A 26,174-nucleotide genomic window follows, 5' to 3' on the forward strand; every position below is an offset into this window, starting at 1 on the left:
ACTACTGGCAAGTGTTCGTGTTCCTTTGTGCCTATCAAGTTGGGGTCACGCGGTGGCCTATTATCAGAATGAATACGCAACGATGTCCAGCTTTCGGTCGGCTACTTTGTTATTGCTTGCTTCCCGATAAGCCAGCTTGCGGTTTTATGAAATATGCTTGGTATGCTTATAGCGTTCAATTTGCAAACAAAATGGTTTCTAGTCTTTAATGTCAGCGTTTAACTCACTATCCATTTATACATTTAATACACCTAAAATATATCACTCTAAAAAAATACTTACGTGATTTTCACCCTCCTTTAGTGGATAACACATAGCGTATCGAAATGCTCACGACAAAGCTTCTTCTAGGTTCTAGTTACTCTGATTTCAATAAAGATTTTTATTGATTTGTTTCAGAACTACTGACGACATCGGCGAGATCTCGAAGGATTAATGCGTCCCACAGTAAACTTGACGTCCGCGATATGGCTTCGTGTTCTAGAAGTTTGAGATCTAAAGACTAGAATTACAGAATTTAGGGGTAAAGCTCTCAAGCTAACTCTAAAACATTTGGAATCTGTTCTCGATACCTCCCTTGTGAAACCCCTAGCATTTCAGTTTTCAAGCACTACAAATCGAACTCCTGAAGCCGTTATTCACGATATTTGGATTTTTTATGTATCGACTCTGTCTGAGAATCAAACCCACTACATGTCTACATGTTCAACGGCATTGAGACTACCGGTGTCATGTCGGTAATTTCTTTTTCTACAGGGTTATTGTGCTTGTGTGGTAATTCTTCCTCCAGTTGAAAGATCACTGTCTGGCCGGACGTGCATCGTAATCAATTTTCACTTGAATCGTCTGGTGTCCGACCTTTCTTTCTTATTTTGCAAAGGGGGCATTTTTAAAACGAAGGTTATTTTATTGAGACACGAAATTTAGGTAGTTATTTTGGACAGGCTTCTCGTTATTAGGTACATGAACATGTAAAGTTACCGCGTAGGTATGTTAGCTTGTGCTCCTGCACGTTTTTAATTAGCAATGGGGCAACAATCGCATTTTTTTCGCATTTAGTTACAGTTAGTGATTTTCTATTGCCTTTGTATCTGTATTTTTACTATAACGTCGGCCTATAGAATGTCTCAATCCGATGAACCAATAAATACCTCAGCCGGATAAGAAGTAATAAGGCCTGGGCATATTAATTTATTATTCTATAATCTCCTGACGTCGTTTAAAAGTTGATCATCAAAACAATGTTGCATCTACGTTGAATCTATTGATTAGCCTACAATACAGATGCTAATAATTTATATTGATATGGTCGTCAGTTATTAATTTAGATTTTAGACGGCGACGATGATGGGGAAGCTAGTAAAAATGACGTATTTCAGCATTAAGCCATTTTGTAAATTTCGTATTATTGACGACATTGCCGTCACTAGCCGCCATATTTAGTACCTACGTGACGTCATATGTCATCTTGCCTTGACACTTGAAATTGCCTTTTTCACTTCGAGCTCTAGGCTTTTGCGACGTATAATTATCATTGATATTCTCGTTACTCCACTAAAATATGTACTGTTTGCGATATAAAAAGTACTGATTACTTCTATTATTATGAAATTAGTTCAAGTGGTTCACAATTAAAAGTTTTTATTTATATTTTGCACTGTATTTTAAGTGTTGCATAGTGATTAGTAGTTTCAGAGTACAACCGGCAATCAATATGTTGTGAATCAAGAGTATCTAGCAGATAAATGTGTATGAGATACGAAAATTGAATATTTAGTTATTATGTTATTTCCTGTAACACTACTTAACCTAGGTCCACTACATAAAAGTGTTAAGTAACAAAAAAGATAAATCTGCTTTACTCTCGTATGATATCAAGTATATTTACATGGTCTATTTTAGTACATAACCCCACAAAAAAAATACTTATGTTCTGAAATTAACTTTTTATTTGATGAACCAAAAATATCTACATTAATATTTTGTCGACAAAATATTTAGAGCTTTTATTTTTTTCCACTGGTATACGCCATGACCCATGACACTAGAGTTTAATTTTATTTTTGCATTGAGAACACCATACGAATGGCTGAGTTGTTTCTGCATTGCATATTTTCAATAAAACGGTGTTATTTATACGTATTTCCTCTATTTAGTGATTGTTCTATGCTTAGAGTAATTGCGTTAATGTAGTTTCATCCGAAATAACGTTTGTGAATTACAAAAATGTTACACCACGACGTCGTTACGGATCGCAGTTCATTGCCTTATGTAAAACTTGAAATAGTGTTTCTTCCGTGAGTGACCGAAATATACGGTGACTTATGTGTTTAGTGTGATTACATAGTTTTGTGGTGATCAAAGTGACAAAATGTCAAATTCAACCGCTCAAGTGTTGATGAAAAAGGGTAAACGGGGCGCAGCCGCTTACATACACGCGGACTGTGAGAACGGTTCCCCTCAGCATTTGGGTCCGTTGCTGGACGTGCTGCTGAACCCGAGCAAGGCCATCGACGAGTGGGAGACAATAGATTGGTGTCGATGGCTGTTGGCCGGCGGGAGAACGCCCGACGAATTCGCAACTATTGGTAAGCATAGTCAGATAACTGTACTCTTCAAAATACGTCTATGATAGTTTGTAGGTTATGAACAAAAGTTATGACGATTTTATTGCACCAATTGCGTTGTTTTCATGATTAATTGAGGCTGCAGACTGCACGACCTTCCATTGTTTATAAAACTTGTAAATAACTATTGTTGGGTGATGGTAACAATGTATTGATTTCATGCATTTTTGCAGTGTACAAAGCATTTTTATAATAAAAACAAAGAATGTTGACCTGATTTTTACATGTAGAGTAAATCTGTGACTTGCAGAAATGTTTTTAGTATTGTAAATAAGTGGAATTGGGATGTTATGCATAGATTTGTTAGTAACATTTTACATAAATCTATTTATTTTCTACTACAGTAAAAATAAAAGGCTTATATATGCCTAAATATAAGTTGACTTTGTGCTATGAAATGGTGGTAGGTAATAATTTTGTTTAACATAATATTTTTTAATATTTAGCAATATTTTACTATGCACAGCTATTTTGAACAAAAAGGTGAAATAGGTTAGCACTTACCAGCTGAATTGCACACATTCAAAAGACATTTTTGATAACAAAAAAGTAAACATAAACCAGAGCATGGTCAACACACCTACAAATCTTCTTCAGTTTTTTACATTTTAACTTGTCAAACATGGTCTAAAACATGAAATATCATGAAAAGATTAAACATACAGTAATATTATACTAATTTCTACCCATTGTATTAATGATCTTAGTATATAGGTACCTGCCAACAGGTATCTAGTTATTATCTTAAGTATCCCATATAAAGACTTCCCTCTTCTCTGTCTCCATGGAAATATGATATAGCATATGTACATAATAATAATTTCTGAAATTTGAAACACAAAAACCGTGACCCCTCACAGGAATGTTAATAAAGCATTATACAGTAGTTTGATTTTAATGTAGCAGTTACCAACACAGTTTGCAATGTTAAATCATCAGATACAAAATAAAACGTCAAATCTATTGACTTGCTGATTATATTTGAATCATAATTTGTTCTAGAAAAATTGAGGAGTGTTAATGTGCAGAATATTGATATAACAGCATTATTAAAGACAAAGTAGGAAAACTACATTATGCCTTATAACTAGGTATGAAATTATTTTAGGTACCAGTTTTGACTCAATATTGTATAATTAGCAAAAGTTGTACATGTAATTGTTATTTATGGTTGTTTTCTCAGTACTGAGTATTTATTGTAAAGACAGTTTAATTTTGATGGATATGTGTATGTAAGTTATGAAATTACTTAGTCGTCTATGTAGGTGTAATATTGAGACAGGCTTGGTAGAGTACACTTTGACCAAATGATGTTAGATGTTTCACTATAATATTATGTGTAAAGTTGTAATTTTTTTTTATAAGCCCTTTATGTGTCTCACTGCTGGGCGAAGGCCTCGCCTCTTTCCTTCCAAACTTGTCTGTCCAGTGCCATTATCTGCCACAATGAACACAATATTTCAAAATTGTAAACAGCTTTAAATAAAGTACCTACTTAATTAAAAATTCTAAAAGGACTCATCTCTTAAATAACAGTGGTGATCGTAAACAGGAAATACACAGTATATCCCAGCACATATTTGCATGTAAACAAAACAATGCGATGCCTCTTTCCTCGTTCAATCAGTGTTGATGTTTACCACATTGATATCTTATCAAAGCATTTTTGTAGTTTGTTACGCTTTGGATTTTTTATGTCACTTATCTTTATTTGCATCACAGTTAGGTGCTATATAATAATATGTAAGCATAATCAGTGCTGTAAATTTAGGTTAAGGAAAAATTTAAAAATTGCTTGCTTATTTTTACATGCTTAGGCCAAAGACTTAAAAATGAAGGTCTATCGAAGATATTTTTCCTTCTTTGAATTTTTCTGTTGTACCATATCTTTATCTAAAATTTTTTTAATTTTTATAAGCTGATGACTATATCCAAAGAACAAAGACTCTTTTATGCAATGCCATGCATTGCCATAGCAGTACAGTGGTTGAGGACTTACTTTACCTTAAAAAAAAAATCACAGACATGCAAAGTTCTCTTTACTAGGTATATTTTCCTTTTCTATTTACAACAAAGCAATAGGTAGTTATTCCCAATATACACCAAAACCAATGATATTTCCTAGTAGTCATATAGGTATATTATAATGATGAGTATGAATAGGAAATACCATCTACCTAAGACAATTACCAAAAATAAACATCTACGTACTATTGGTATTGTTGCCTATGTTTTGAAGCCTTTAACATTTGGATTAGAAGCAATTACTTATTCCAATCGGCAGGTCGATTTACATGTAGCTGACTAAAGTTTGTCAGATCACAGGTGGCAATACAGTCAATAAAATAAATATTTAACGTGCCCTTGCATGCAACATCTTAAAGGTCAATAAGTTATGAACAAAAGCACATAAATGGTAAACAATACATGTCAATATCAGTGGCACGAGTATACATAGTGGACGGCCGTCGTTATCCATTTTCGCGTGTAAAGTTCTGCGCAGATGTTGTACTGAGCCTTGCCTACATGACTCACGATGCGTTCCGAGCTGCATATTTTTTTGTATGATGATATTCGTCATTATTACTGCAGTTTGTATAATTCCGACGCAATAAAAACTTCCAACCATTTACATTTAGAGTTAAGCGCACTTAATACTGTCAATTCGCGTTTAAACCAGCCTTTTGTATGCAGCCTTTTACCCTTCGTTTGTCAGATGCAAGCAAAAACTACTACCGAATGGGTTCCGGGTGATGTAAACGACAGTACATAAGACCCAAAAATAAATGGCGAATATTTTAGATTCTCGTTGCAAAGACAGCTGATATTGAAGGGTATAATAATTATACGCTTCTATAGGTAGGAAGTAAATGAACACATTTAAAAATGAAGGAACGTATGTACAGAAGATAGGAAAATTCCAACACTATTTATAGGATAAGGCCTACATGAAATATGTCCGCATATGTCGACGAATAATGAATTAATGTTAATAGATATGATTTATTTAGCCTTCTTGTTATACAATACCAATATTTTGTACAATTTAGTTAACACAGCATTTATTTATTAGAGTAAAAAAACCTAGACATCACCGGATTTAACTTTTGCGGTAAACATTGACTCGTATGTCCATAGTTCTGTTGGCATGATCTCACTGCAGTCAGTGATCGCTAAATGACGGCATCGAGCGCCGACGATATACAGCCATGTAATAAGTACATCCCAATTGCACTCAATAGACATCTGTCATTAGATGGAAGTCCTCATCAACTCAATCACAAGGCATTCATTACAGACCATAGCGCACTCAAGAGTATCGAGACTTGTACAATGAAGTACGTCTTAAAAACGTACCATAATGGAAAATCGTTTTAGTACACGATAGGCACTAGACATTCCCCTTGGCACAGAATTATAATAGGATATCGGACGTCTATACGTCTCTTCTGGCTAATACGCGCCGGGCTGCCGTGTTTAATAGGATCTAAGGTTTTTTCTAAACAAAATGTTCCGCCTGAGGCGTTTAGATCGGGCGATCGTTCTCGGGTAAAAAGTTAATTATATTAAGCCTTTCATCCGCTTCCCCTTGCTGTATAAACTTGTAATTTTTACATTAAACAATTATAAGAAAATTGTATTCAGTAGCTGCTTAGTTTGTAGTGGCAAATTATTGACAGATCAAGCATAAAACTGAGCGCAAGAGAGATAACTTTTGTAGCCTGTGAATTAAGTGACTGATAATGCCAGAATGTATTAAGACTACTATAAAACGCGGTTACAGGCTGTATAATATTTTATTGATCGAGGAATCGGACCTTCCCCTCAGTAGTCGCACTTGTAACAGTTACATCAACGAGGCAATCGACTTACGACCTCTCTCTCCTTCCGCCTGGATGTTTTATTGCACATGTAGATAGAAACTATCCTCATTATAATATTAATGGCAGCCGATTAAGCTAAAAGCGCTGTTAAATTAGCTAATCGGCGGCATAAGATTACCATATAAAAGTGCTTACTATATATCTACTTTTACTAGGCATTTACGCGGGATAATGCACGCCTGCATACTGTTTGTTTTGGACGCAGTGCAGTGTTCAGAATAGAAAATAAAACGAGTTGTTTTTTACTGCTGTAACCCACATTTACAAACAAAAAATACGGTTTACAGCTACTTATAGATGAATTCGCATTATTAAAAGTAGGTAGTCGGAATTAATTCGATGTTATTAAATAAGATAAACAGTAATCTTAAGTTGGAGACACACACCTTTTGATAGACCTTTACATCTACTTCAATCAGGCAGGTGTACATTTTTGTCATTCAAATTACTTTAAATAATAAAAATAAATACTGAACTCGAACCTATTTCCTGCTCGTCATAAATGGCACTTCTTGTATGAGATACATTTTGTCGTAATCCTGGCATTAGGGTTGAAAAAATCAATTATGCTCCACGCGTATCTGTCGCAGTACTAATGAACTTGGTTTTAATCAACGTCGGGATTTAATCTAGTTCTTGATATGATAAAATTGAACGACTTTAGACAGGTGTCTTACAATCCTAAAGTGATTAAAACGGGGAAAGAAACATCATCTGCCTATTGCGTATTTCATGCGGTCATTTAGATTTAGATCTTATTTTTAGAAGGGACCTCCTGTTTTTAAATAAATTTTGTGCGACAGAGCTTTGGGAACATATAGAAACTTTCCCAATTGAAGGACGCAAATTAAGTGCCCTGTCCCAAGATTTCGATGCGGATTTTTCAGAGTAACGCAATACACTTTTAGGGTCGGTTCACACCTAACGAAAGTTGCGATGGGCGTTGCTTATTTAGTATGGTCTTTGCATCAACGCATTATCGGTTGAACGTGTGAAGTTCAACGTTCTAATATGTATTTCTCTGTTCTAAAGTAACGCGAACAATAATATCCGACGCATTTTCCATCAGCTGAACCGACACTTAAACTTATGCCATCTATAATTAAATACTTACGTCAAAAATCCAATCTTGTTTCAAAAAAGTAATCTCGTATCTAAAAATATTTAGGGAATCGTTATCCGCAGTCGTTCTCGCCTCGACCTTGGCTCCAACGCGGGCGGGTCAAGATTCAGTGCCGTGAAGGCCGGGCCTACGTCTCACATTGGCTTGTTTAATGACTCCGCAATTTTGTTAAGCCTTTGTTAAAACGTTTTAAAGATTAATCATATTTATGTAGGCATAATTATCTGCGACCGCGATTATTCATCGCGTGTGACGAAATGGATAAATGCAGGTAAACAATGAATCAGGTGCGCTGGGGCTAAATGAGTACAAAGGTAGTTTTGAAAAAGAATTACCTGGGTGGGTTACCATGATAATTTTTTGCGGGTCATATTTACTAAAGCTTTAGTAGGTAGCAGTAGTTTTAGAAGATTTTTGACCTTTGAGATATTTATTAAAGTTTGGTTTATAGAAGACGAATTTTGATCGCGGCAGGCGTTGTTTCATTTTTGCATGAGCGCGGCACAGCTCTTTTCACATTATGTTTATAATGGTTTCAATATACACGAAGCCTTAATGAACTAAATACTGGGTAAATCTATCCGTATTCATCACTCTGTTCATTGGTGAAAACCGCATGAAAAACCGGTTAGTATTGAGTTCGTACAGACAATCATACACGAACTTTGTTCACATGTAGCATGTAGTGAATTATTAAAAAAAACCATTAGCTAGCAAAATAACAAAAAGAAGTTACAAAATCATTTTGATACTATAACATTAAATTCCACGCGTGGACTAACACAGACAACAAACTATGAACATAGACAATAAATAGCTACAGAATAAAATAATAGTTTTTTTTTATAACGAGGGCGCCACTAAGCCGTTTTTTGCCACCTGTCTCTCACAATGTCATCGCACTTGACTTGCTTGACCCAAATGCCAGGCTTCACATAAACTATAATCATTTACACTTAACGGCTTTGTTATAATAGTATTTATTATAACTCTTTTACGTGGTAACTTTTAAACTTTCTAGTTACATTATTGTTGTCTAATACCTTTTACAAAATAACCTTTACAACTTTTACACATAAACCATTGGATCACCCTATCTATTAAAAATACATCGAAATCCGTTCCGTAGTTTTAAAGATCTAAGCATACATATATACAGACAGATATAGGGACAGACGCGGGAAGCGACTTTGCTTTATACTATGCAGTAAAGCGGGACTAATTCCTCCCTCATTTGGGAAGGCTTTATCTCAGAAGTGGGACAGTCACGGGTAAAACAAGTAGGTACCTCTTTAAACAAATATGGTACTAGGTAGGTAAGTTAATGAAGAGTAAGTCAAATAAATCGACAAAAAACGAACAAAATCCCATTCCATTGTTCCCTAGTTTATTAAACTAGATAGTATTCTATTATACATTGTATCCTAGACAAATAAATTTGTGCACTGTAATAAGATACGTAAAAAATATCTATCAAGTAATTAATCGGACGTTGGTACTTGGTATTGTATAAATTACTAAACTTGAACCTATAAAAAACTAATAAAAAAATAGACGTTTATAAAAATCTTTGGAAGTCAGTTTTTTATTGGACAAATAAACTTTCTGAGTTCTTGACGGATGAGGATAGGAAGTTAGATTTATTTTCGTTATTTTATAAACCTTTTATTGTGTAGAGTCTAGAAGAATTGGATTAGGGCATGAGTCGGCTCTGAAAAACAATGTCTAGTATTTTTTTAGGATTTGGAAATCATCCATCATTATTAAAATGACATCTGCCTTAGCAGTAGTATTAAGATTGGGCAATATTGTGAAATAGGTAATATACATAGATAGTTTTAATTGAGTGACAAACATACCTATACGTTCATTTTCGCATTTGTAATATTTACCTATGTAACGTTAACAAACTTTATAGTCCAAGAATCTCTTGCAAGACAAATTGGATCTTATTTGCCTCAGAGCAGCTTCTGCTACAAAATAACTTAAATATAAACGTTACTCAGTTTCCTCGTATAAAGTATGAAATGAACTGAAACACGCGCTACACCAGGCTCGGCTGGCGTCAGAACGTGACCGATCATAATAGCACGAGACATCACGTTGCCGTATCACGTCACCGAACATGATACTGAACGGGAAAATCTCTTGAACTTTTGCAACGTGATGGGGATGTTATAGGAGGAAAAGGCTTGTCACATTGACACTTTAATTCGTTGTCCTCTCGTGTATTTGACCTTTGAAATGTTCGGTTTTATGTGTAAAAAATTCTGTACTCCAAATCGCGATCGACAGGTCGTAATTGCATTTGAATCATCTGCAATAGATCACAACAAGCCAATGAAGATGATGATGACTGGCTAAATGTCAAGAAACAGTGGTTGGAAAGTCGTAACTACAGTATCGTTTAGTCTAGTAGGCAGTGGCCGAAGCTGGTCTTCAGCTTTGGTGACGAGCTTATGTTAATTTGACATTAAAGTTTGTTGATGGTAGAGCAAAGTGCCGCATAGCCATCCATCGCTTCCGGCTGGACACACGTATAAGAAATCATTTCCTTCCCACGTGGGTGCCTTATATTCTTATAATCGTTATATTTAGTTCTCATACGAATGGAATTATGGTAAATTCAAGATTCAAGATATTTCATCAATTCGGTATTTATTGCGTTATACAAGACTTGTTGATACGACAGTAATTTTCTAGGAAGTCTCATCGTTACTTTGATAGTAACTAGTTATAGATAACTTCAAGTGTCCTGAAAGCCTGTTCGATGGTAACGATTGTGAGTCGGACTCTTGACATAAGAATAGTTCTGCATTCAACGACTGGTATTACAAGATAATCGTTGTAACCTTGCATGAACGTGATCTTTATGAAATAATATGTAGTAGTTCCCCAATATTGAAGCTTGAGGAAAAGTCACACAATTTCGATTTGAATAGTCATCTTTAATGAGCCGACGATAATTTTGTTCGTAAATACATTTATAGTATTCTGTATAGTTAATTCATTGGCTGACGCATAGATAAAGGCACGAAACATCTAAGTAATTTTCCTGCTCTTGTGTACGTTTTTTTGGTCAGCCTTTTGCATAATTGAAATATTTGTTTGTGACACTGAAGGATTATTATAAGATTTTCCTTATTGGGAATCTACTGGATTTCGTAATATCTTTCTGGATAAAAGTTGCCTGTAATAATGAAAGTTTCTTTCCATCATCTACATTGAGAGCTTGTAACGTCATCACCAATTTTGTGTCAATGCCCTTCTTACGCTTATTTTGATGTCATACAAATTGAACATGCTTGGTTGAAAATGCATATTCAAACCAGTATATTTCGCATTATTATTCTTAACAAAGAAGTATCGATATTTGATTTAATAACACCAATTAACACCCTACGCAGTTATTAATTGTTCAGGTCCTAAACCTTCCCTGACTTTGTTCATCGGAACATGAGTAATCATGCAGTAGTTATTTTCCTTCAGGTGATTCATTATCAGGTTTGTGACAAGGACCTCTTTTTGTATATGGTTGTTTTATTAGCTTTGAAGTTGACGTGAGGATTGTCAGCTATCATGTTGGGGTTAGGTAGTGTTTGTATGCATAACTTTTAAACTTTCGCGTGATATGATATGTTTTACGGGTGGATATTTTTTATAACTTTGAAGCTTTCACATGACATTATCTAACACTCAAGATCCCTCCCGGCCCTCGCACGGGTAAATAATTTTATTCCTTGCAATTAAAATAGCCTATATTAATAAGTGAAAATCTCATCATTTTGTGACATAAGTTTTAAAATCGGTTCCGTACTTTTTGAGCCGATTTGTTACAAACATACATATAAAAATCGCAAATTAATGATGCAGGTAAACTACGCCAGAACGTCAAGAAATCCGAAGTAAAATTTACGATTCGCAGAATTATGTTTCGACCATAATTGCCTAGGCCTTCTTTATTAACAAGCGTGATGCTATGAAATTTTTGTAATTTTAACACATTGTTAATGTAACAATCTTGACAGTATTCCCAAAGAGAGCTTAATTCTCTGGCAATATTACGTATGTTCCTAGGTATAGGTATTGATATGTCAGGCAGGAGATGATCTTAAATACCTAGCACCTCGTTACTTTGCCTTTTAAAAAGAACACGTGAAGCATGACGTATATTTTGAAATATTCTAATAAATAGTTTTATTCTTACTTTTGTTTGATTTAAGAAACTACGCATTTAGAAAAATACGATGAGCTGTTTTTAACCTTATTGCATCTTTATAGATACGTCATTTTCGAAGTTAGTAGGGAAAAACTTATAAATAGGTACAATAAAATACACACATTAAGTTTTTTTTTGCTTGATTCTCGTCATTGGCACGCGAATAAAGAACATGGGCTATATATAGCAGCGTTAGCTTTGTAAACAATCTAAATAAATGTTGGTTATTGTACTATAGAAATTAGTTTTTAGTAGAATTATTCTCATTGTAACTTCTTATACGCAATAGTATCTATTAGATATCTATAGGTAAATCAGTTTTAAGTCTATGTTTTTCCTGATAAAATATTTAAACTGATTTTATTTGACCAAGCGTCAGTCACCACTTTGTATGTTCCTTGTCCAAGAGACTGGTTATCCAGTGTTTTTATACACATTTTTCAGTAAACGCCTTATTAAAGGGTCATCTTATTTATTACATTTAATTAAATAACATGCTTACAGGCCTTCTTCGTGGAATGTGGGACACACGCCTTAAGGAAAAAGCCTTGTATAAAAATGACTGAAGCATGAATATTGTTACCACAAACTGTCATTAAAAGCTCTTATACCCGCAAGACAAGACTATCGTCAGATTACGTTTCCTCTGGTATTACATTTCTAGACTCATAACTCGATGTGTGCGGCTTAATTAGTCTCGCCAACATCGCTCACGTTTGTTCAGCAAACTCCATACGATACAACTCAAACATGAACAAAATAAAACGCCGGTTTTATAACAAATATCGCGTGTATTCGCAAATTGTTGGACGGACGTTGACGATAGCAAATATTGGCGGAGTTTACTCCCCTAAACTCATAAATTTCAAAAAATATACTTAACTAACTATTTCATTTTTTAGCGCCACGACTCTACGCATGTACTTGTAATATCGATATGCGCATTAAACTGAATGACTCACGAACCGATTTGAGAAGCATTTTGGTACTCACATCTCGTATGCAAGTAAGATTTACCCGCACATTTTGTGTCGACCTCAGTTTTCTTAGCAAGTGCATTGACATTAGTGCGTTTCGTATCGGACGGTGTTATTCACCGGCCGTGGCGTTCGTCGACCCCGTCTAACAGCTGATCGCGAACAGACACGTGCCGTGCTCCTCCCCGCAGTAAGATAAGCACCCTCTTTGTTACAGGAATACGTATAAGGTACTCGTTCTCAGAAGGCTTGGCCAGTTTTGTTCTGCTTCGCTTACTGGATTGAACTTAACACAAACTCAAATAAAATGCGCACTCGTTAGTTGCTAAGCTATTAAATCCCATTTTTTTCAATGCTCGTGTTTTGTAAATGCACGTTTTATACTAGAACAAAAATAATATGTCTTGCATTTCTATTTCTGTTGTGGGAAAGAACGTAGGGACTGCAAAAAATGTCAGCGCATCCGTAGTCAACTTTTATTTTCTCACATTGTAAATAAGGTCCTAAGGAGACATCCCTCTATTTAGATGAGCACTTCATGGTATATTCAGTTGTAATTACAATCTATCAATTTTATTTAAGAACTAGTAGTATCGCTTACCAAACTAGTTAAATCTTGTTTTGCAATGAGAAAACCCTGAGATTGGCGGACTTACCTATGTTTTGGGATTCCCATGCCATCATAGCTTAGTATGTAGCCATGGAATTTAAAATTTAAAAGTCACGTTGACATTATGATTATGGGCAAAAAAATTTACAATGAATACCTAAATTTAACTCTACTTATTTTGTCGTTGTCCTCTTTTGAATTCGGTTCTACAAATTCGAAAAGAAAAAGAAACAATTACAACAATAAATGTTGATTACAATTAATTTCTCGGCATGACCGCGAGATATTTTTCTATAATAGACATGGTTGTCATCGCGTCAGTGTGGTTGCCCAAAGCCGTCACGGTCAGGGCAATAACCACGTATACGTACAACGAACGTTGAAAACGATCGCCGGCTCGGTTCTTCTGCGCACGCGCACACAACACGTAATAATTATCGATGCGTCGCCGTCGTCTTGTTGCAGGCGGCTAATGTTGCATAATATGTTTTATGCTGTTCTACTAATTAGTTCTATGTACTCGCTTGTTTATCCGTTTTTTGATCTACAATTTAAATCGACTGTTTTACGGTTGAAAAGGCTTTATTTGTCGCGTTAACGTTGGCTGTTATTGATTTTTTGCTGATACTCGTACAATGTAAGGTTAATAAAACTATAAATCATTTGAACCGCTCACCTTGTTGTAGTTAATGTTATTTTTTTCTGATCGATCGGTCAAAAATTACAAATGGACGTTTATTTGATGTACCTATCTTATTGTATGTGGAAAACGTACACGATCTGCTAGCTAAATAGCTAAGATAATCTATACTTATAATAAATCTGTAGAGAGGTCAATTCTGTACATTGAATATATTAAAAAAAAAACCGATGGGGGATGTTTAGTAACGGATACTGATACCGAATCTGCAATTTATAATTTTCTTTTCTGTCTGTCTGTCTGTCTGTCTGTCCTCCGTCTGTATGTTACGCTATCACGTAAAAAGTACCGGATAGAATGCACTGAAATTTGGTATATGCATAGAGTAAGTAGTGGAGCATCTATTAGGATACTTTTTATTGCATAAAATTCCATAGATTTTTACAAAATTGAAAAAATACCTAGAAATCGTTTGAACCTGCGTTTCCCTAAAGAGACCATAGATGGCGTTGCAATACATTTCACAACATTCGCATATAGTTAACGCGGTGCCTGCCGTATCGATACCTATTGCTTGCACCAACCAATAGATGGCGTTTTAGTCCGCAACACAGCATGTTTTTCCTAATTAATTTATTTTGATTGCTTTATCGTAAAAAAAAAATACCTTTAAAACAGGCTATACATTTATAAGATTTTCGAACATAAATGTTGAATGATATATTACACAAAAATGTTGGTTCGTGGGTCCGGTGCGGTCGGGATATCATAGATGGCAAACCGAGTAATTTCGTTGGTGTCGTTTTTCGCCGCAACTAACAGATGGCGTTGTAGTTCGTAACACGTAACCAAATTAATTGGTTGCATTAAGGAAATAAATTGGATAGCTAAGAAACAGACTATGTGGTAAGTTTTAAAAAATAAACAACGGATGATATATAAAAAATAATTACGGGTTACGCGGTTTCGGACGTATCATCGCAAGTATACCATAACCAACAGTACGAAATTCACGCGAGCAGAGCCGCACGGGTCAGCTAGTCCTAAATAAGTGTAGCCCTCCTGCGATCAAGGCTAAACTGCAAAAAACCTAGCTCGAAACGTCGAGGTATCCCACAATTCAGATTTTCGTCGTTTGTCAGACCCATATGAATGGTAATGGGTATGTTTATCATAATATTTTTTTAATAATAACTGAATCAAATGATATTCAGATTACTACAAGAATGTTTTTTTACACCATACACCATTCCTCTCATATTACAATAACGAAGACAAATCGCGTCATAGCCAAAATTAACACATGATGGTATATTTTCCACCAACAAAAATACGTATCTAAGTTAAGAACTACGTAATAATCCAATACAAACTGTCAAATTAGATTTACTGTAGCGTCGAGCTTAAACTGGATCTATTGTATTCACGAGGTGACTAGCACGTCACACATTTAGCCCGCTCACTATGTTACCGGAAAATTGGCAACCGTCGGATCTGGGTCCCATATTGGGGTCACCTAAATAATTGACATGTTAAGCTTGCGGTTGGAGACTGTTTGTTAGATAATACTGCAGGTTCAGTGTAAAAATGACGTAAGTGATGGGCTGTTAAGTCTATTTTAAGGCTTTCTTCCACCACGTTATTTAGCGTCATTCAATTTATCACTATAGATAATATTTTAATTGCTAGATTGTAAAGTACCTAATTGATAATTTCAAGTTTGATGTTCATAAGTTCTGGAGATAAGGTACCCGTAAAGAACGAACAGTCAGTTATATCGTTTAGGTATAGAACAAAATGTATGCAAAGATATATATATCTTGAAGCCGCAAGTAAAATTTGGAGCATATTCGATTAGGAACAGGGTAGATATTAGTACCTATGTAGGAAGTATATATGTTCCCTTTATTGCTCTTAAAATTTCTTGAATCGGAAAACGAAAGAGCCATTGACTTTAATAAAGGTATCGAGTTTTGCTTTGGCATCGATAAATTATGACCGCAAGCCCAAATTTCTGTGACCTGGGAACTGAACTCGCATTACAAGGATATTGAACCATGGCCTAGTTCGATACAAAGAAAAAACATAGTTTTTGTACCAATTACGAGGATGTTTTATTGAAATTTTCCTGTTGATAAATTTACAAACCTCGAACAGATTCTTAGAAACTAAAAGCTTGTTTATACGCAAGTAATGGTTATAGAATGTGCTAAATATATCGAGATATCCGTTTAAGACCTTAGTCATCTAGGAGCTTGTAGTGCAGTAACTCATTTAAGAGGAAAATCCTTTTAGACTCATTTTGAGTGGTGTTTAACTTTAATGGAAACAAAATTAAAGCCATGATTATAACATGAATCAATCGTTTGGTGGATGAGTAGAAATAAATTCAGTCCTTTTTGCGTTATTTTCATACAACAGACCACTTTTTTCGTGACTGATTCTAATATTTGTATGCGAAAGTCTGTTTAAGTGTTACACTTTCAAAGCTTAACCAGTGAACTGATTGTAAAGGGGCCCCTTTTTTCACAATTCATACCTTAGGGGCCGAAATAGGGGATGAAAGTTTGCGAGAGGGACTGTACGGGTCAGGTAGATTTTAAATATTGAACAACCACGATTCAGTTTCAAAAAATCACTAATTCTTCGTCTTGTAATAGTGCAAGTATTCTTTTTGATCTTCTGCCAAATGATCTCGTGTTGTGTATTTGCGTAATGTGTTTTTAATTAAATGACACATATGTTCTGGATTAAATCTAATGCGTTGCGGTGGTAATGAACTGAAGTGACCATGAGAGTGTAAGGTTACTTGGTAGCGAAGATGTTTTTCGTTATAGCCGAAAATGTAGATACTTCATATCTAAGTGGCCCTTCTGGTATAACAGGTGTGATGTGATATTGTATGTGTTTAGGTAGAGGTGTATGAAATATAGAAATGTTTCGCCAATTGGTGGTTTAATGTAATTAAGGAGACCGGCCACATAACCATACCTGGGTATTTTCCAATAGAAATTATAATATTACATTACAACTGGTCGGGTCATAACATAGTAAAGTTGATCGGTGAGACCTATCTATTTTAGCAAAACCATCGATTATTTTCTGGCGTAAACGGAAGGAGGCTTACGGCATGCGGTGGTTTGAGAAAAGCTATGAATAAATGAAAACTTAACTCTACTAGACCCTGCAATCCAATCTCTTGATCAGATACACCGCTTACAAAAGCAATAAATGTTAATATAGTTAGGAAGTAATTACCTTGAAAATGAGGAGTTAGTTCGTAGTGCCGGGCATTTTCAATGAACTGGCTGTTTATTACATTTAGGTAAGTAATTCCCATTGAGATACGCGGAATAGTCAATCAAGACAGCTTTGCGATTTTACTACTGCTTTTCATTATCTTCATTCATTCCATCTCAAAAGACGTACCTACTAGGAACATGCAATTAGCTTTGCGTTCATTGTAACGTCGGTGGGTTAAGCGCCCTTTTTAGCATACATTCTATTGATGGGTGGCCGTTTGGCGAGTAGTGATCTTAGAGCTTACGAACTCGTGTGTCTGTGTAGAACAAGTAAAAATCGGAAAAACCGTTAACATCGATTAATTAGGATAACAGTCGGTAAGCCATGTCAAGCTTTCTCCCAAGCTTGGGTAATTTTATATTAGGTGCACCATTTATCATACGTTACATAAATATATTATTCATATAAGATTAGTGTGTGACCTTTCTGCGATCATTACTCACATTTTTGTTTACACAACTTTCAGCTTGCTTTGACTACACGTGTTGTATCGCGCGTCATAAAAATAGACCTTTTTATTTTTAGTACGCTTATTTATTTTGTGGTATATTAAGACAGTAGCTGTGCTCTGCTGTTTCGCTGCCATTTTCACTAATTTTTCGCTCCCGTAGGTGATATTTTGATGTTAAAACGACTAGAGCTTTCCTCGTCGATGTGGCACACAAAGTATTATTTTATATCTGTTTGGTAGTTTTCGAGATAAGCGCGTTCACACCAATACCAAACATGTTCTTTTCAGCTTGTTATATTAGCTCTAAATAGATAATCAGTAATTCTTACTGACTCACGTGGCTGCTTTGCTCAAAGGGGTTTTGTGCTTAAACTGGCTATATGAGCATAATCAGAAGGCACACGTTACAAGAATATTTCTATGTATTTTAAACCATACAATACTTAGACGCAATGCGGTACTTGTTCTGCATACAGGCTACCTCAAATTTCACAATACGCTCCCGTTTTACACACTACTGAACTTAATAGGGGCTTCACACGCGCCAAAGTATCGCTAAAAATGTATGGTTTTTTAAGAAAAAATATATTATAGAAAATTCTACTTTAATGTACCTACTATTGTGGGCTTTTGAGGTAATACATGATATTATTTCTTCTTGCTCTGAAATTATAAGAAGTTAATCGTTTTTGCTAAAGTTCTTTAAGTATAAAATTATGATAAATATGTATACTGTATGTTTCTATCATAATAAATAAATAGTCATCAGATCATGTACCTATTTCCTATTTTAAACTTAATTATTTATCTTGACGTGATTTTTTTATGGTCACCTAATATTTTGTAAAACATACATAAAATTACGCCCTTTTTTGGCCTCTGCCTAACCAAACTGGCATGATCCTTACAAAGTTCCCTTGCTTCATTCACATCCATAAATCTTGTCATACAGGACCGCCGGTATGAGTACGTCTACTAAATACATAAATTATCGTAATCTAGAAATGAAAAATCTCGAAGTAAACGTGTAATAAGTAATTAATTTATACGCACATGGCACATGTTTCTCATCATTCTTCTGTTATAGTTTTTCACTACTATTTTGTTCTCGAACCATTGTTTTGTAATCGTGAATGTACTTAATACAATTTCTCAGCGCACTTATCGATGAATATTGAATGTTTTTATGTATTGTTGTACATTAGTTTGCCACGTTTCACCGGTGGGCGGGAGGGCTTGTTTTACTAAATCACTTAATTATTGTATTACTAAAAAATGTAGTGTAAACTCTGATTATCTATGTTTTGTCACTTTTAATTAACTCTGAAACTGAACACGAGTGAAGCAGACAAAACACTGTATGACAATCAGGGCTTACACGACGTTAATTAGTAAGATTAGTGCTTTATTATCCCCCATTCCGGGAGGAGACCCGTCTCAGCAGTGAGAAATTAATGGCTAAAATTTATATTATTGTAAAACAATACAGAACCCAAAAGATATATTTGACGGGATTTTTTTGTAAATTGTTTTTTTTTGTTAGAAACCGATGTCTGCCTCATTGTAAAAGAATACTGTAATTTTGCTTTTCTTAGGATTTGGAAATGACCATGGTAACTTTTTAATCAAAATGAATGTTCATATGAAGTAGGTAAGGTTTAATGGCTTTTCCCTCGCCTTCTATTACACGATTTCAAACATAACACTATAAAATGAGGGTGTATGAAACCATTGTCACGTGCTTATAAGTATGTTATGTGTTGGGTTATGTAATCCATTGTGTAGAAATGTTCCTAGATTTATAAGACCTGCTAAGCCTAGGTAAGAGTATTCGTTTAGGTTTTTACTAAATGATAACTTTATAATTTCTCATAATTTTAGCTGTTCTTTTGCTAGGTGTGTGAATTCCAAGAAAGTCTCGTCTCAAAAACATATGTATTGACTCTAGCTAAATATATATTCTTTTACGCTAAATAAGGACGTATAGTCAACTACAAGGGTAGCTGATATTGTTGCTGGCTGTACTTTGTAACATATAAATATAAACGCCACAATTTATTTTAGGCCCAGAATCGATCAGCTTCCTGATTTAATATTTATAAACGGTTGGGGAGATTAAAATCCTCTTTAAATCCTTTTAAATAAAGGACTTTTCTATTTTATTATAAAGTTATTATTCAGTAATTATCTAGTATACCAAGAGAAAATTGCATCTTGTTTGTATGTACAGTACAGCAGAAATCAAATTGTGTATTTATAGAAACTTCAAGCCACCCCTCCCGAGGGTGACGTCCAACTAAGGAAATTAAATGTCAACTCGATGTTCCAAGGCTTTGAGAGACAATTCTATTATAGAGTAACATTGACACTGTTTTGCAGTTTACTGGTACTCTATTACCTCTTATTCACCCGCTGTTGTGTATAGTATTCTTCTTTTAAAAGGTATTTTCTTTGGTCAGCTAGTCCAGTTTGAAGTCCAGAAACTATGGGACAAAATGGACTCATTACAAGGCTACATAGCCGTATATATTAGTGTGTTTTAGTCGTAACTCTAGTTTGGGGTTATAGAAGGTTGTCTTCAAGCGACTGTATCTGGGGGCACGGAAGTGCCCCCGCAAGTCGAGCAAAAAAAAAGCGGCACGGCCGTAACATCCTTTTCTCGAAGCAATTCGGCTATTTTTGACACCCCTATAATTTCGTTGTGGATAAAACAAGAAGCCTGGATTTTGAGCAACTAATTAGTCATTGTATAAACACGGTATATTTAAAATTTCAGTCAATTTGAACCAGTGGTTTAAAAATGACAACTTGTTAAAATTTTGAATTTTGTCACTCACTGATTCACTGACTCACTGACTCACCGATCATCAAAAGTCTAAGGTACTTCTAGCAGACTTAGAAGCTTAAAATTTTGAATACAAATAGGGTTTAGTGTCTTAATCATGGGAAAAATGTAATATTTTCTAATTTCGGTCCAGTTTTCTAAATACACCAACTGCAACAATAACTTTGTAATCCCATATAAATGTATAAGATTACAAGGTTACATTTGCAGTTAATGAATTATTATTACTGTAGAAAATAAAATAAATAGGTGTAAATAGGTACCTACTATATAAGGCATAACGGGAGGGGGTATAGGGTGTGTAAGGGTGTTTAGCCCATGAAACTGAACAACATTCCCATAGGAAAATATGTTGAATTATGAAAAAAAAACGTCTTTCCATACAAATTGGACTTATGTTCGCTCTACAAAAAGAAGTGAGATGCCATCAAAAACATTCTGTAAAAACCTCAAGTCTCGCCGTAAAAAGTTGTGAGATCTATATAATACCAAGTCGATTAATCTATTTAGTCTCTACTTAAAGGACCTTCTGTCTTAAGTTATTACGTATGTTATTATCATGCCAATTTTTAAAAAAGTACCTTTAAAACAAATAGATCGACTTGGTCAGCGCAAGAAAATACAAATTCGCCATTAACATTTCAGGAGAATTAACTTCTCGTCGTGCTGTGTAGTGTGATACATACTAATAATCAAATCATGCGATGGCCAGGTCGGTCTATTTGTTTTAGAGGTATTTTTTTTTTAAATTGGCATGATAATAACATACGTAATAACTTAAGACAGAAGGTCCTTTAAGTAGAGACTAAATAGATTAATCGACTTGGTATTATATAGATCTCACAACTTTTTACGGCGAGACTTGAGGTTTTTACAGAATGTTTTTGATGGCATCAGAGTGTTCGTTATATTAAGTTCTTAGTCACTTTGGTAACTATCAAACGAAGAAAATATACAAACTTTAATAAAATTATGTTGAAATATTTTGTCCTTTAAACTTTTTTGTAATCTAAGCCGTAATTTTGCCCTTAATTAATCTTCATTTCCATTGTCCACAGTTCGCAGCTACGACAAACACGACAAATGCGGCCTAGTATGGATACCGCGCGTGGTGGCGTACCGCTGTCGCACCTGCGGCATCTCCCCGTGCATGTCCATCTGCCGGGAGTGCTTCCACCGCGGAGACCACTCCACGCACGACTTCAACATGTTCCTGTCGCAGGCCGGCGGCGCTTGCGACTGTGGGGACAAGTCCGTCATGAAAGAGGATGGGTGAGTTACCGCTTTTTCAATGAATTGATGCCCTTGAAATGCTTACACAGATCATATCGGTGATGTCCTTCAAAAAGGTCTGCAATATTCATAATCAATAGGTCCTGTAAGATAAAAAGTATTTTGTAAAGTTAACTTTATGATGCCGAAGCCATTGCAAGATTATGTATTTAAATACACAAAGTGATCATGTAAATATATGCCGTCGCTCGTCGGTATATAATGTAGAATCTCTTCGTATAAGATATTGTCGGAACTGAATGATTCTTGTATCCCAAGATAGTTTGCAAACACAAAGTACTGATAGACTAAAACGTGAACAAGATCAATATTGGTTTCATGACTCACCTAAGTAATCCGTTATATCAGTTATATTTAAAAAACCCTGATAACTAAATACTGTAATAAATTATTTATTGTTACTTCCATACAACAATCTCCAATAACACGTATGACTTCTGTCGTTACTTACATGCATTTAGAGATTTCCACCTTTGTCTTCAGAGTCTTTCAGACCGTACTAAACCCGTAGGCACCAACAAGACCTTCATATGGCATCATAACAAGTAAAACCTATCGTTGTGAAATCATGCAGTTCTAAAGTTTACACACTACACGTGAACCACTTCACAATAGATAACGCAGATAAACTTATAAAAGTTTGTTATCGCACACGTACACGCGTTAGATAAAAATAAACGGCGAACATATTGTTTGGCCGGCTGAACTTGATCGCGTGCCCTAGACCTCGACGCAAGGTGAACACCGTTACTTGTTGATAAACGATACGCGTATTGTTATATTATAGTTTGATATTTATGGTGCTATGAAGTATGGCGGCATTTTTTCTGTATTCATCTGATAACTTTGGTTACGCGTGACTACACTCGTTCTATGTTCAACCGCTTCAGGGCTGATTTTTTAAATTGCCTGCCTATGTTTGATTCCGTCCCGACCCTTTAAGACAGAGGTTCCCAAACTATTTTCATCTAACGCCCACTTTCAAAATCAGTTATTTTGTAGCTCCCCCATTTATTTTTCACCTTATAAACCTCAATAACGTATGTATTAGTTTCGCCTGGAGATTAATTAAACCTATCTTCTAAACGAGACTTTTTTTACAAGAGAGATAGATTAGGTACCTACATTAATAATCGTGCGTTCGGTTTGTGTCTTCGAAGGTGGGGACCTCACTTGCGACACTTGAAGATACGAATATTCTTCAGTGTTTGATACCTAACTAAATATCTTAATTAAGATATAAATAGCGTTGTGAACGTTTATATTCATACAACAAAATAGGATAAAAATGTGAACTAAAAATGGTTATTGTGTACTTGTGTAGTAGGAGAATTTTAATTTCAATTAATTTTAAAATAAGAAGTAACTGAAGTTTCATATCGCCCCGTAAATCACTTCAGCGCCCCTCATTTTTTTCTGAGCCCCTCACCGCCCCCCTCTAGATCTCCATCGCCCACAAGGGGGCGTTATCGCCCACTTTGGGAAAGACTGCTTTAAGATATATTCTGAAAAAAGGATTAGTAAAGAGTATATAGGTAATAATATATCATACAGATTCTTAATAACAAACTGTTATACTATTTGATGTATACTCATACAGGTTCATATAACCGTGCTTCCAAGTTTTCTGAGTGCAATAGTATACGGACCTTGAAAATTTAAAAGACAGAATCCACCTAGTTAGTACAAAATAGTTTATTTTACCGAGTCCTTTTGAGTAGTATTTGTAAGTCTAAAGTAAATTCTGATTTATTACTAAACTACAACTTTGTGGTGAACAATAGTTACTTAGAAATCCAGACAGTAAACAAAATACTGTCTAATCATTTATCTAGGTATTGAATTGTAATATGCATAGTCAGTTGTAGACTTGTAGATAATGAACATGAAAGTCACAAGTTATCTTGACGTAATGCGTAAATAATGACAACGCTTTCTGTTTATCATGACATGTTGTTATATGAGAAGAAAGTATTGTTTATCACTTTTTTGTTTATCCATAACCCGTGATAACCATGCCTATATCTTGAATAGATTAAAAATCTAACCAATGACTTTTCGAAATATTGTCTCAGTAGTACTATTTTTATGCCACTGTTTTGGTGCCTATTGCACCACCACCATTCGACAAAACAGTGACATTTGGGACGAAAAATGTCAGTTGTCTCGTCACGGGACAACTCAATAAGACTAGCAGGATAGACCAACGAAATGTTATATCATTTCCTTGGTCTATCCTATTACAATTCAATCAGTTGACCAATTGTGCAAACTTAGGTTAAAGAAGTGTTTTGGCATGATCATAATAAAAGAAATAAAAAGTTCGGCAATCAGCTCTCATTTCTTGATCTAAAACATAAAATACTTGAAATATCTAAAAATAATTCCATGTTTTTGTTATAATAAAGCTGAGTGTTAGTTGACTCATAAGTCTATACGGAAAATTCTCTGTTGTTTGCCTCTCGGCGTTATTAAATGTCCATATTTTGAATAAGAGCACGTGGGAGTCTCGCAGGTGTAAACATGATTACAATAATCAAGAAAGGCGATTGTAGAATTATTATTCAAGTTGTATGACTGCTTATCTTCAAGGTAAATATATGTGGAAGTATTAGTTAACTACCTTTAGACATCTATGCATGGAATAAACAGTTTGTTATTGGTCATCGTAGCCATATAAAAATCTCTAGACTAAGACAGTAGTCCTAGTGTCAAAGTTAAACAAGCCGCCCGAAGGCCTTTGTCATAGCTTAACGTTCACCCTCTGAAGCAGAGAGGTTCTGAATTCAAATTGTCTTTAAAATGCCACCGATCTTAAAAACGTCCGCGCTAAGGTTGTTTAACACATATCCTTTATAGCCCGATGAGCAAGACTATGGACGTCTGCTTTTATTAAATATAGCTGACACGCGCAACTTCGCTTGCGTCACCTAAGAGAATGGGTCAAAATTTTCCCCGTTTTTGTAACATTTTTCGTTGCTTCTCCGCTCTTAATAACCGTAGCGTGATGTTATATAGCCTATAACCTTCCTCGATAAATGGGCTATCTAACACTGAAAGAATTTTTCAAATCCGACCAGTAGTTTCTGAGATTAGCGCGTTCAAACAAACAAACAAACAAACAAACAAACTCTTCAGCTTTATTATATTAGTATAGATTTAAGATATTTTCTCATATTTTTACGTACCTAATATTATGTTTAAAGATCACGTAACAAAAATTCCTGTCTAACTTAATTATACGTAAATGACACAATCTAAAGAAAGAGAGGGCACTATTTGTACTGGTTTTTTGTTGAATTTAGAGCGAGATAAAACATGCAAGTGACCTTTTTGACTTGAGTGTCCCTCTGTCTCTCTTGAACTTGTCCCTAGGCCGACCTTGAGCCGTGACGTCATCGTATTACGTCATACCCTAGAACGTCAGATCATTTAGAGATGTTATGACTTAAATGTATGTTAATGGTGTCGTAAATCGCTGTAATTGCGATTTTATTATTAGTTTTGGGTGTTCTGACCACGTAAGTGTCTTGGACTTTAGACTTAAGTTGTTTTGAAAGTTTGTCGGTTAGGCGTGATTATTTATGATGTCTAGGGCGACTTGGTACCACAGTTTCTGCGGCTAGTATAAGAAATAAGATGGAAAAATGCTTTAATACTTCTGCGATGAAAACCAAAAGGATATCTATTGAATCTGCTAAATTACAGACAAATATGGAAACTCGAATAAAAAAGACGATGTACATCGGATCAGAAGTAAACTGTGTTACTACGTTAAAAAACATATCAACTATAACGTAAACTTCTTCCTTTTTGAAATCGCTTGAATATTTGCAAAATGTACATAAAATCACACCTTTTTGCCAAAGAGCTTGGCAGAGACCAAAGAATGGCTTTAGTAAATAACAATATTTGGGGGAATAATAATATTTCAGTTATATAATACAGCCAGCCAGGTGGCCATCATGGTGGACTTAAAGCCTAACCCCTCCCTCGTCATGAGAGGAGACCCTTGGTTAGCAGTGGGACATAAGTAGCTTAAATTCATAATATGATTTGTTTTGTTTCCAGGTTCTGCAGCAACCACGGCAACAAGTGTCCTCGCCCTGGCGACGTGCCCGCGGCCCTCATGTGCGTCGCCGAAGCCATGATGCCGCGGCTCATACTGCGACTGTTACAACATTTTAGAGAGAACAGGTACA

The 26,174-nt window shown here is 35.2% G+C and overlaps 1 protein-coding gene across 1 annotated transcript in view; it reads left to right on the forward strand.

Moving 5' to 3' along the window:
* Nucleotides 1-2,064: 2,064 nt before the first annotated feature.
* Nucleotides 2,065-26,174, forward strand: part of Ubr3 (Ubr3 ubiquitin ligase) — a 56,666-nt gene continuing 32,556 nt past the window's right edge. Inside the window, exons 1-3 of the mRNA XM_076121857.1 lie at nt 2,065-2,588; nt 21,738-21,951; nt 26,044-26,169. Coding sequence (XP_075977972.1) covers nt 2,372-2,588; nt 21,738-21,951; nt 26,044-26,169 — 557 coding nt within the window. The 5' untranslated portion in view covers nt 2,065-2,371. The remainder of the gene's footprint in view (nt 2,589-21,737; nt 21,952-26,043; nt 26,170-26,174) is intronic.

This window comes from Anticarsia gemmatalis, chromosome 13, assembly GCF_050436995.1.
Source record: "Anticarsia gemmatalis isolate Benzon Research Colony breed Stoneville strain chromosome 13, ilAntGemm2 primary, whole genome shotgun sequence".
NCBI classification, from domain to species: domain Eukaryota; kingdom Metazoa; phylum Arthropoda; class Insecta; order Lepidoptera; family Erebidae; genus Anticarsia; species Anticarsia gemmatalis.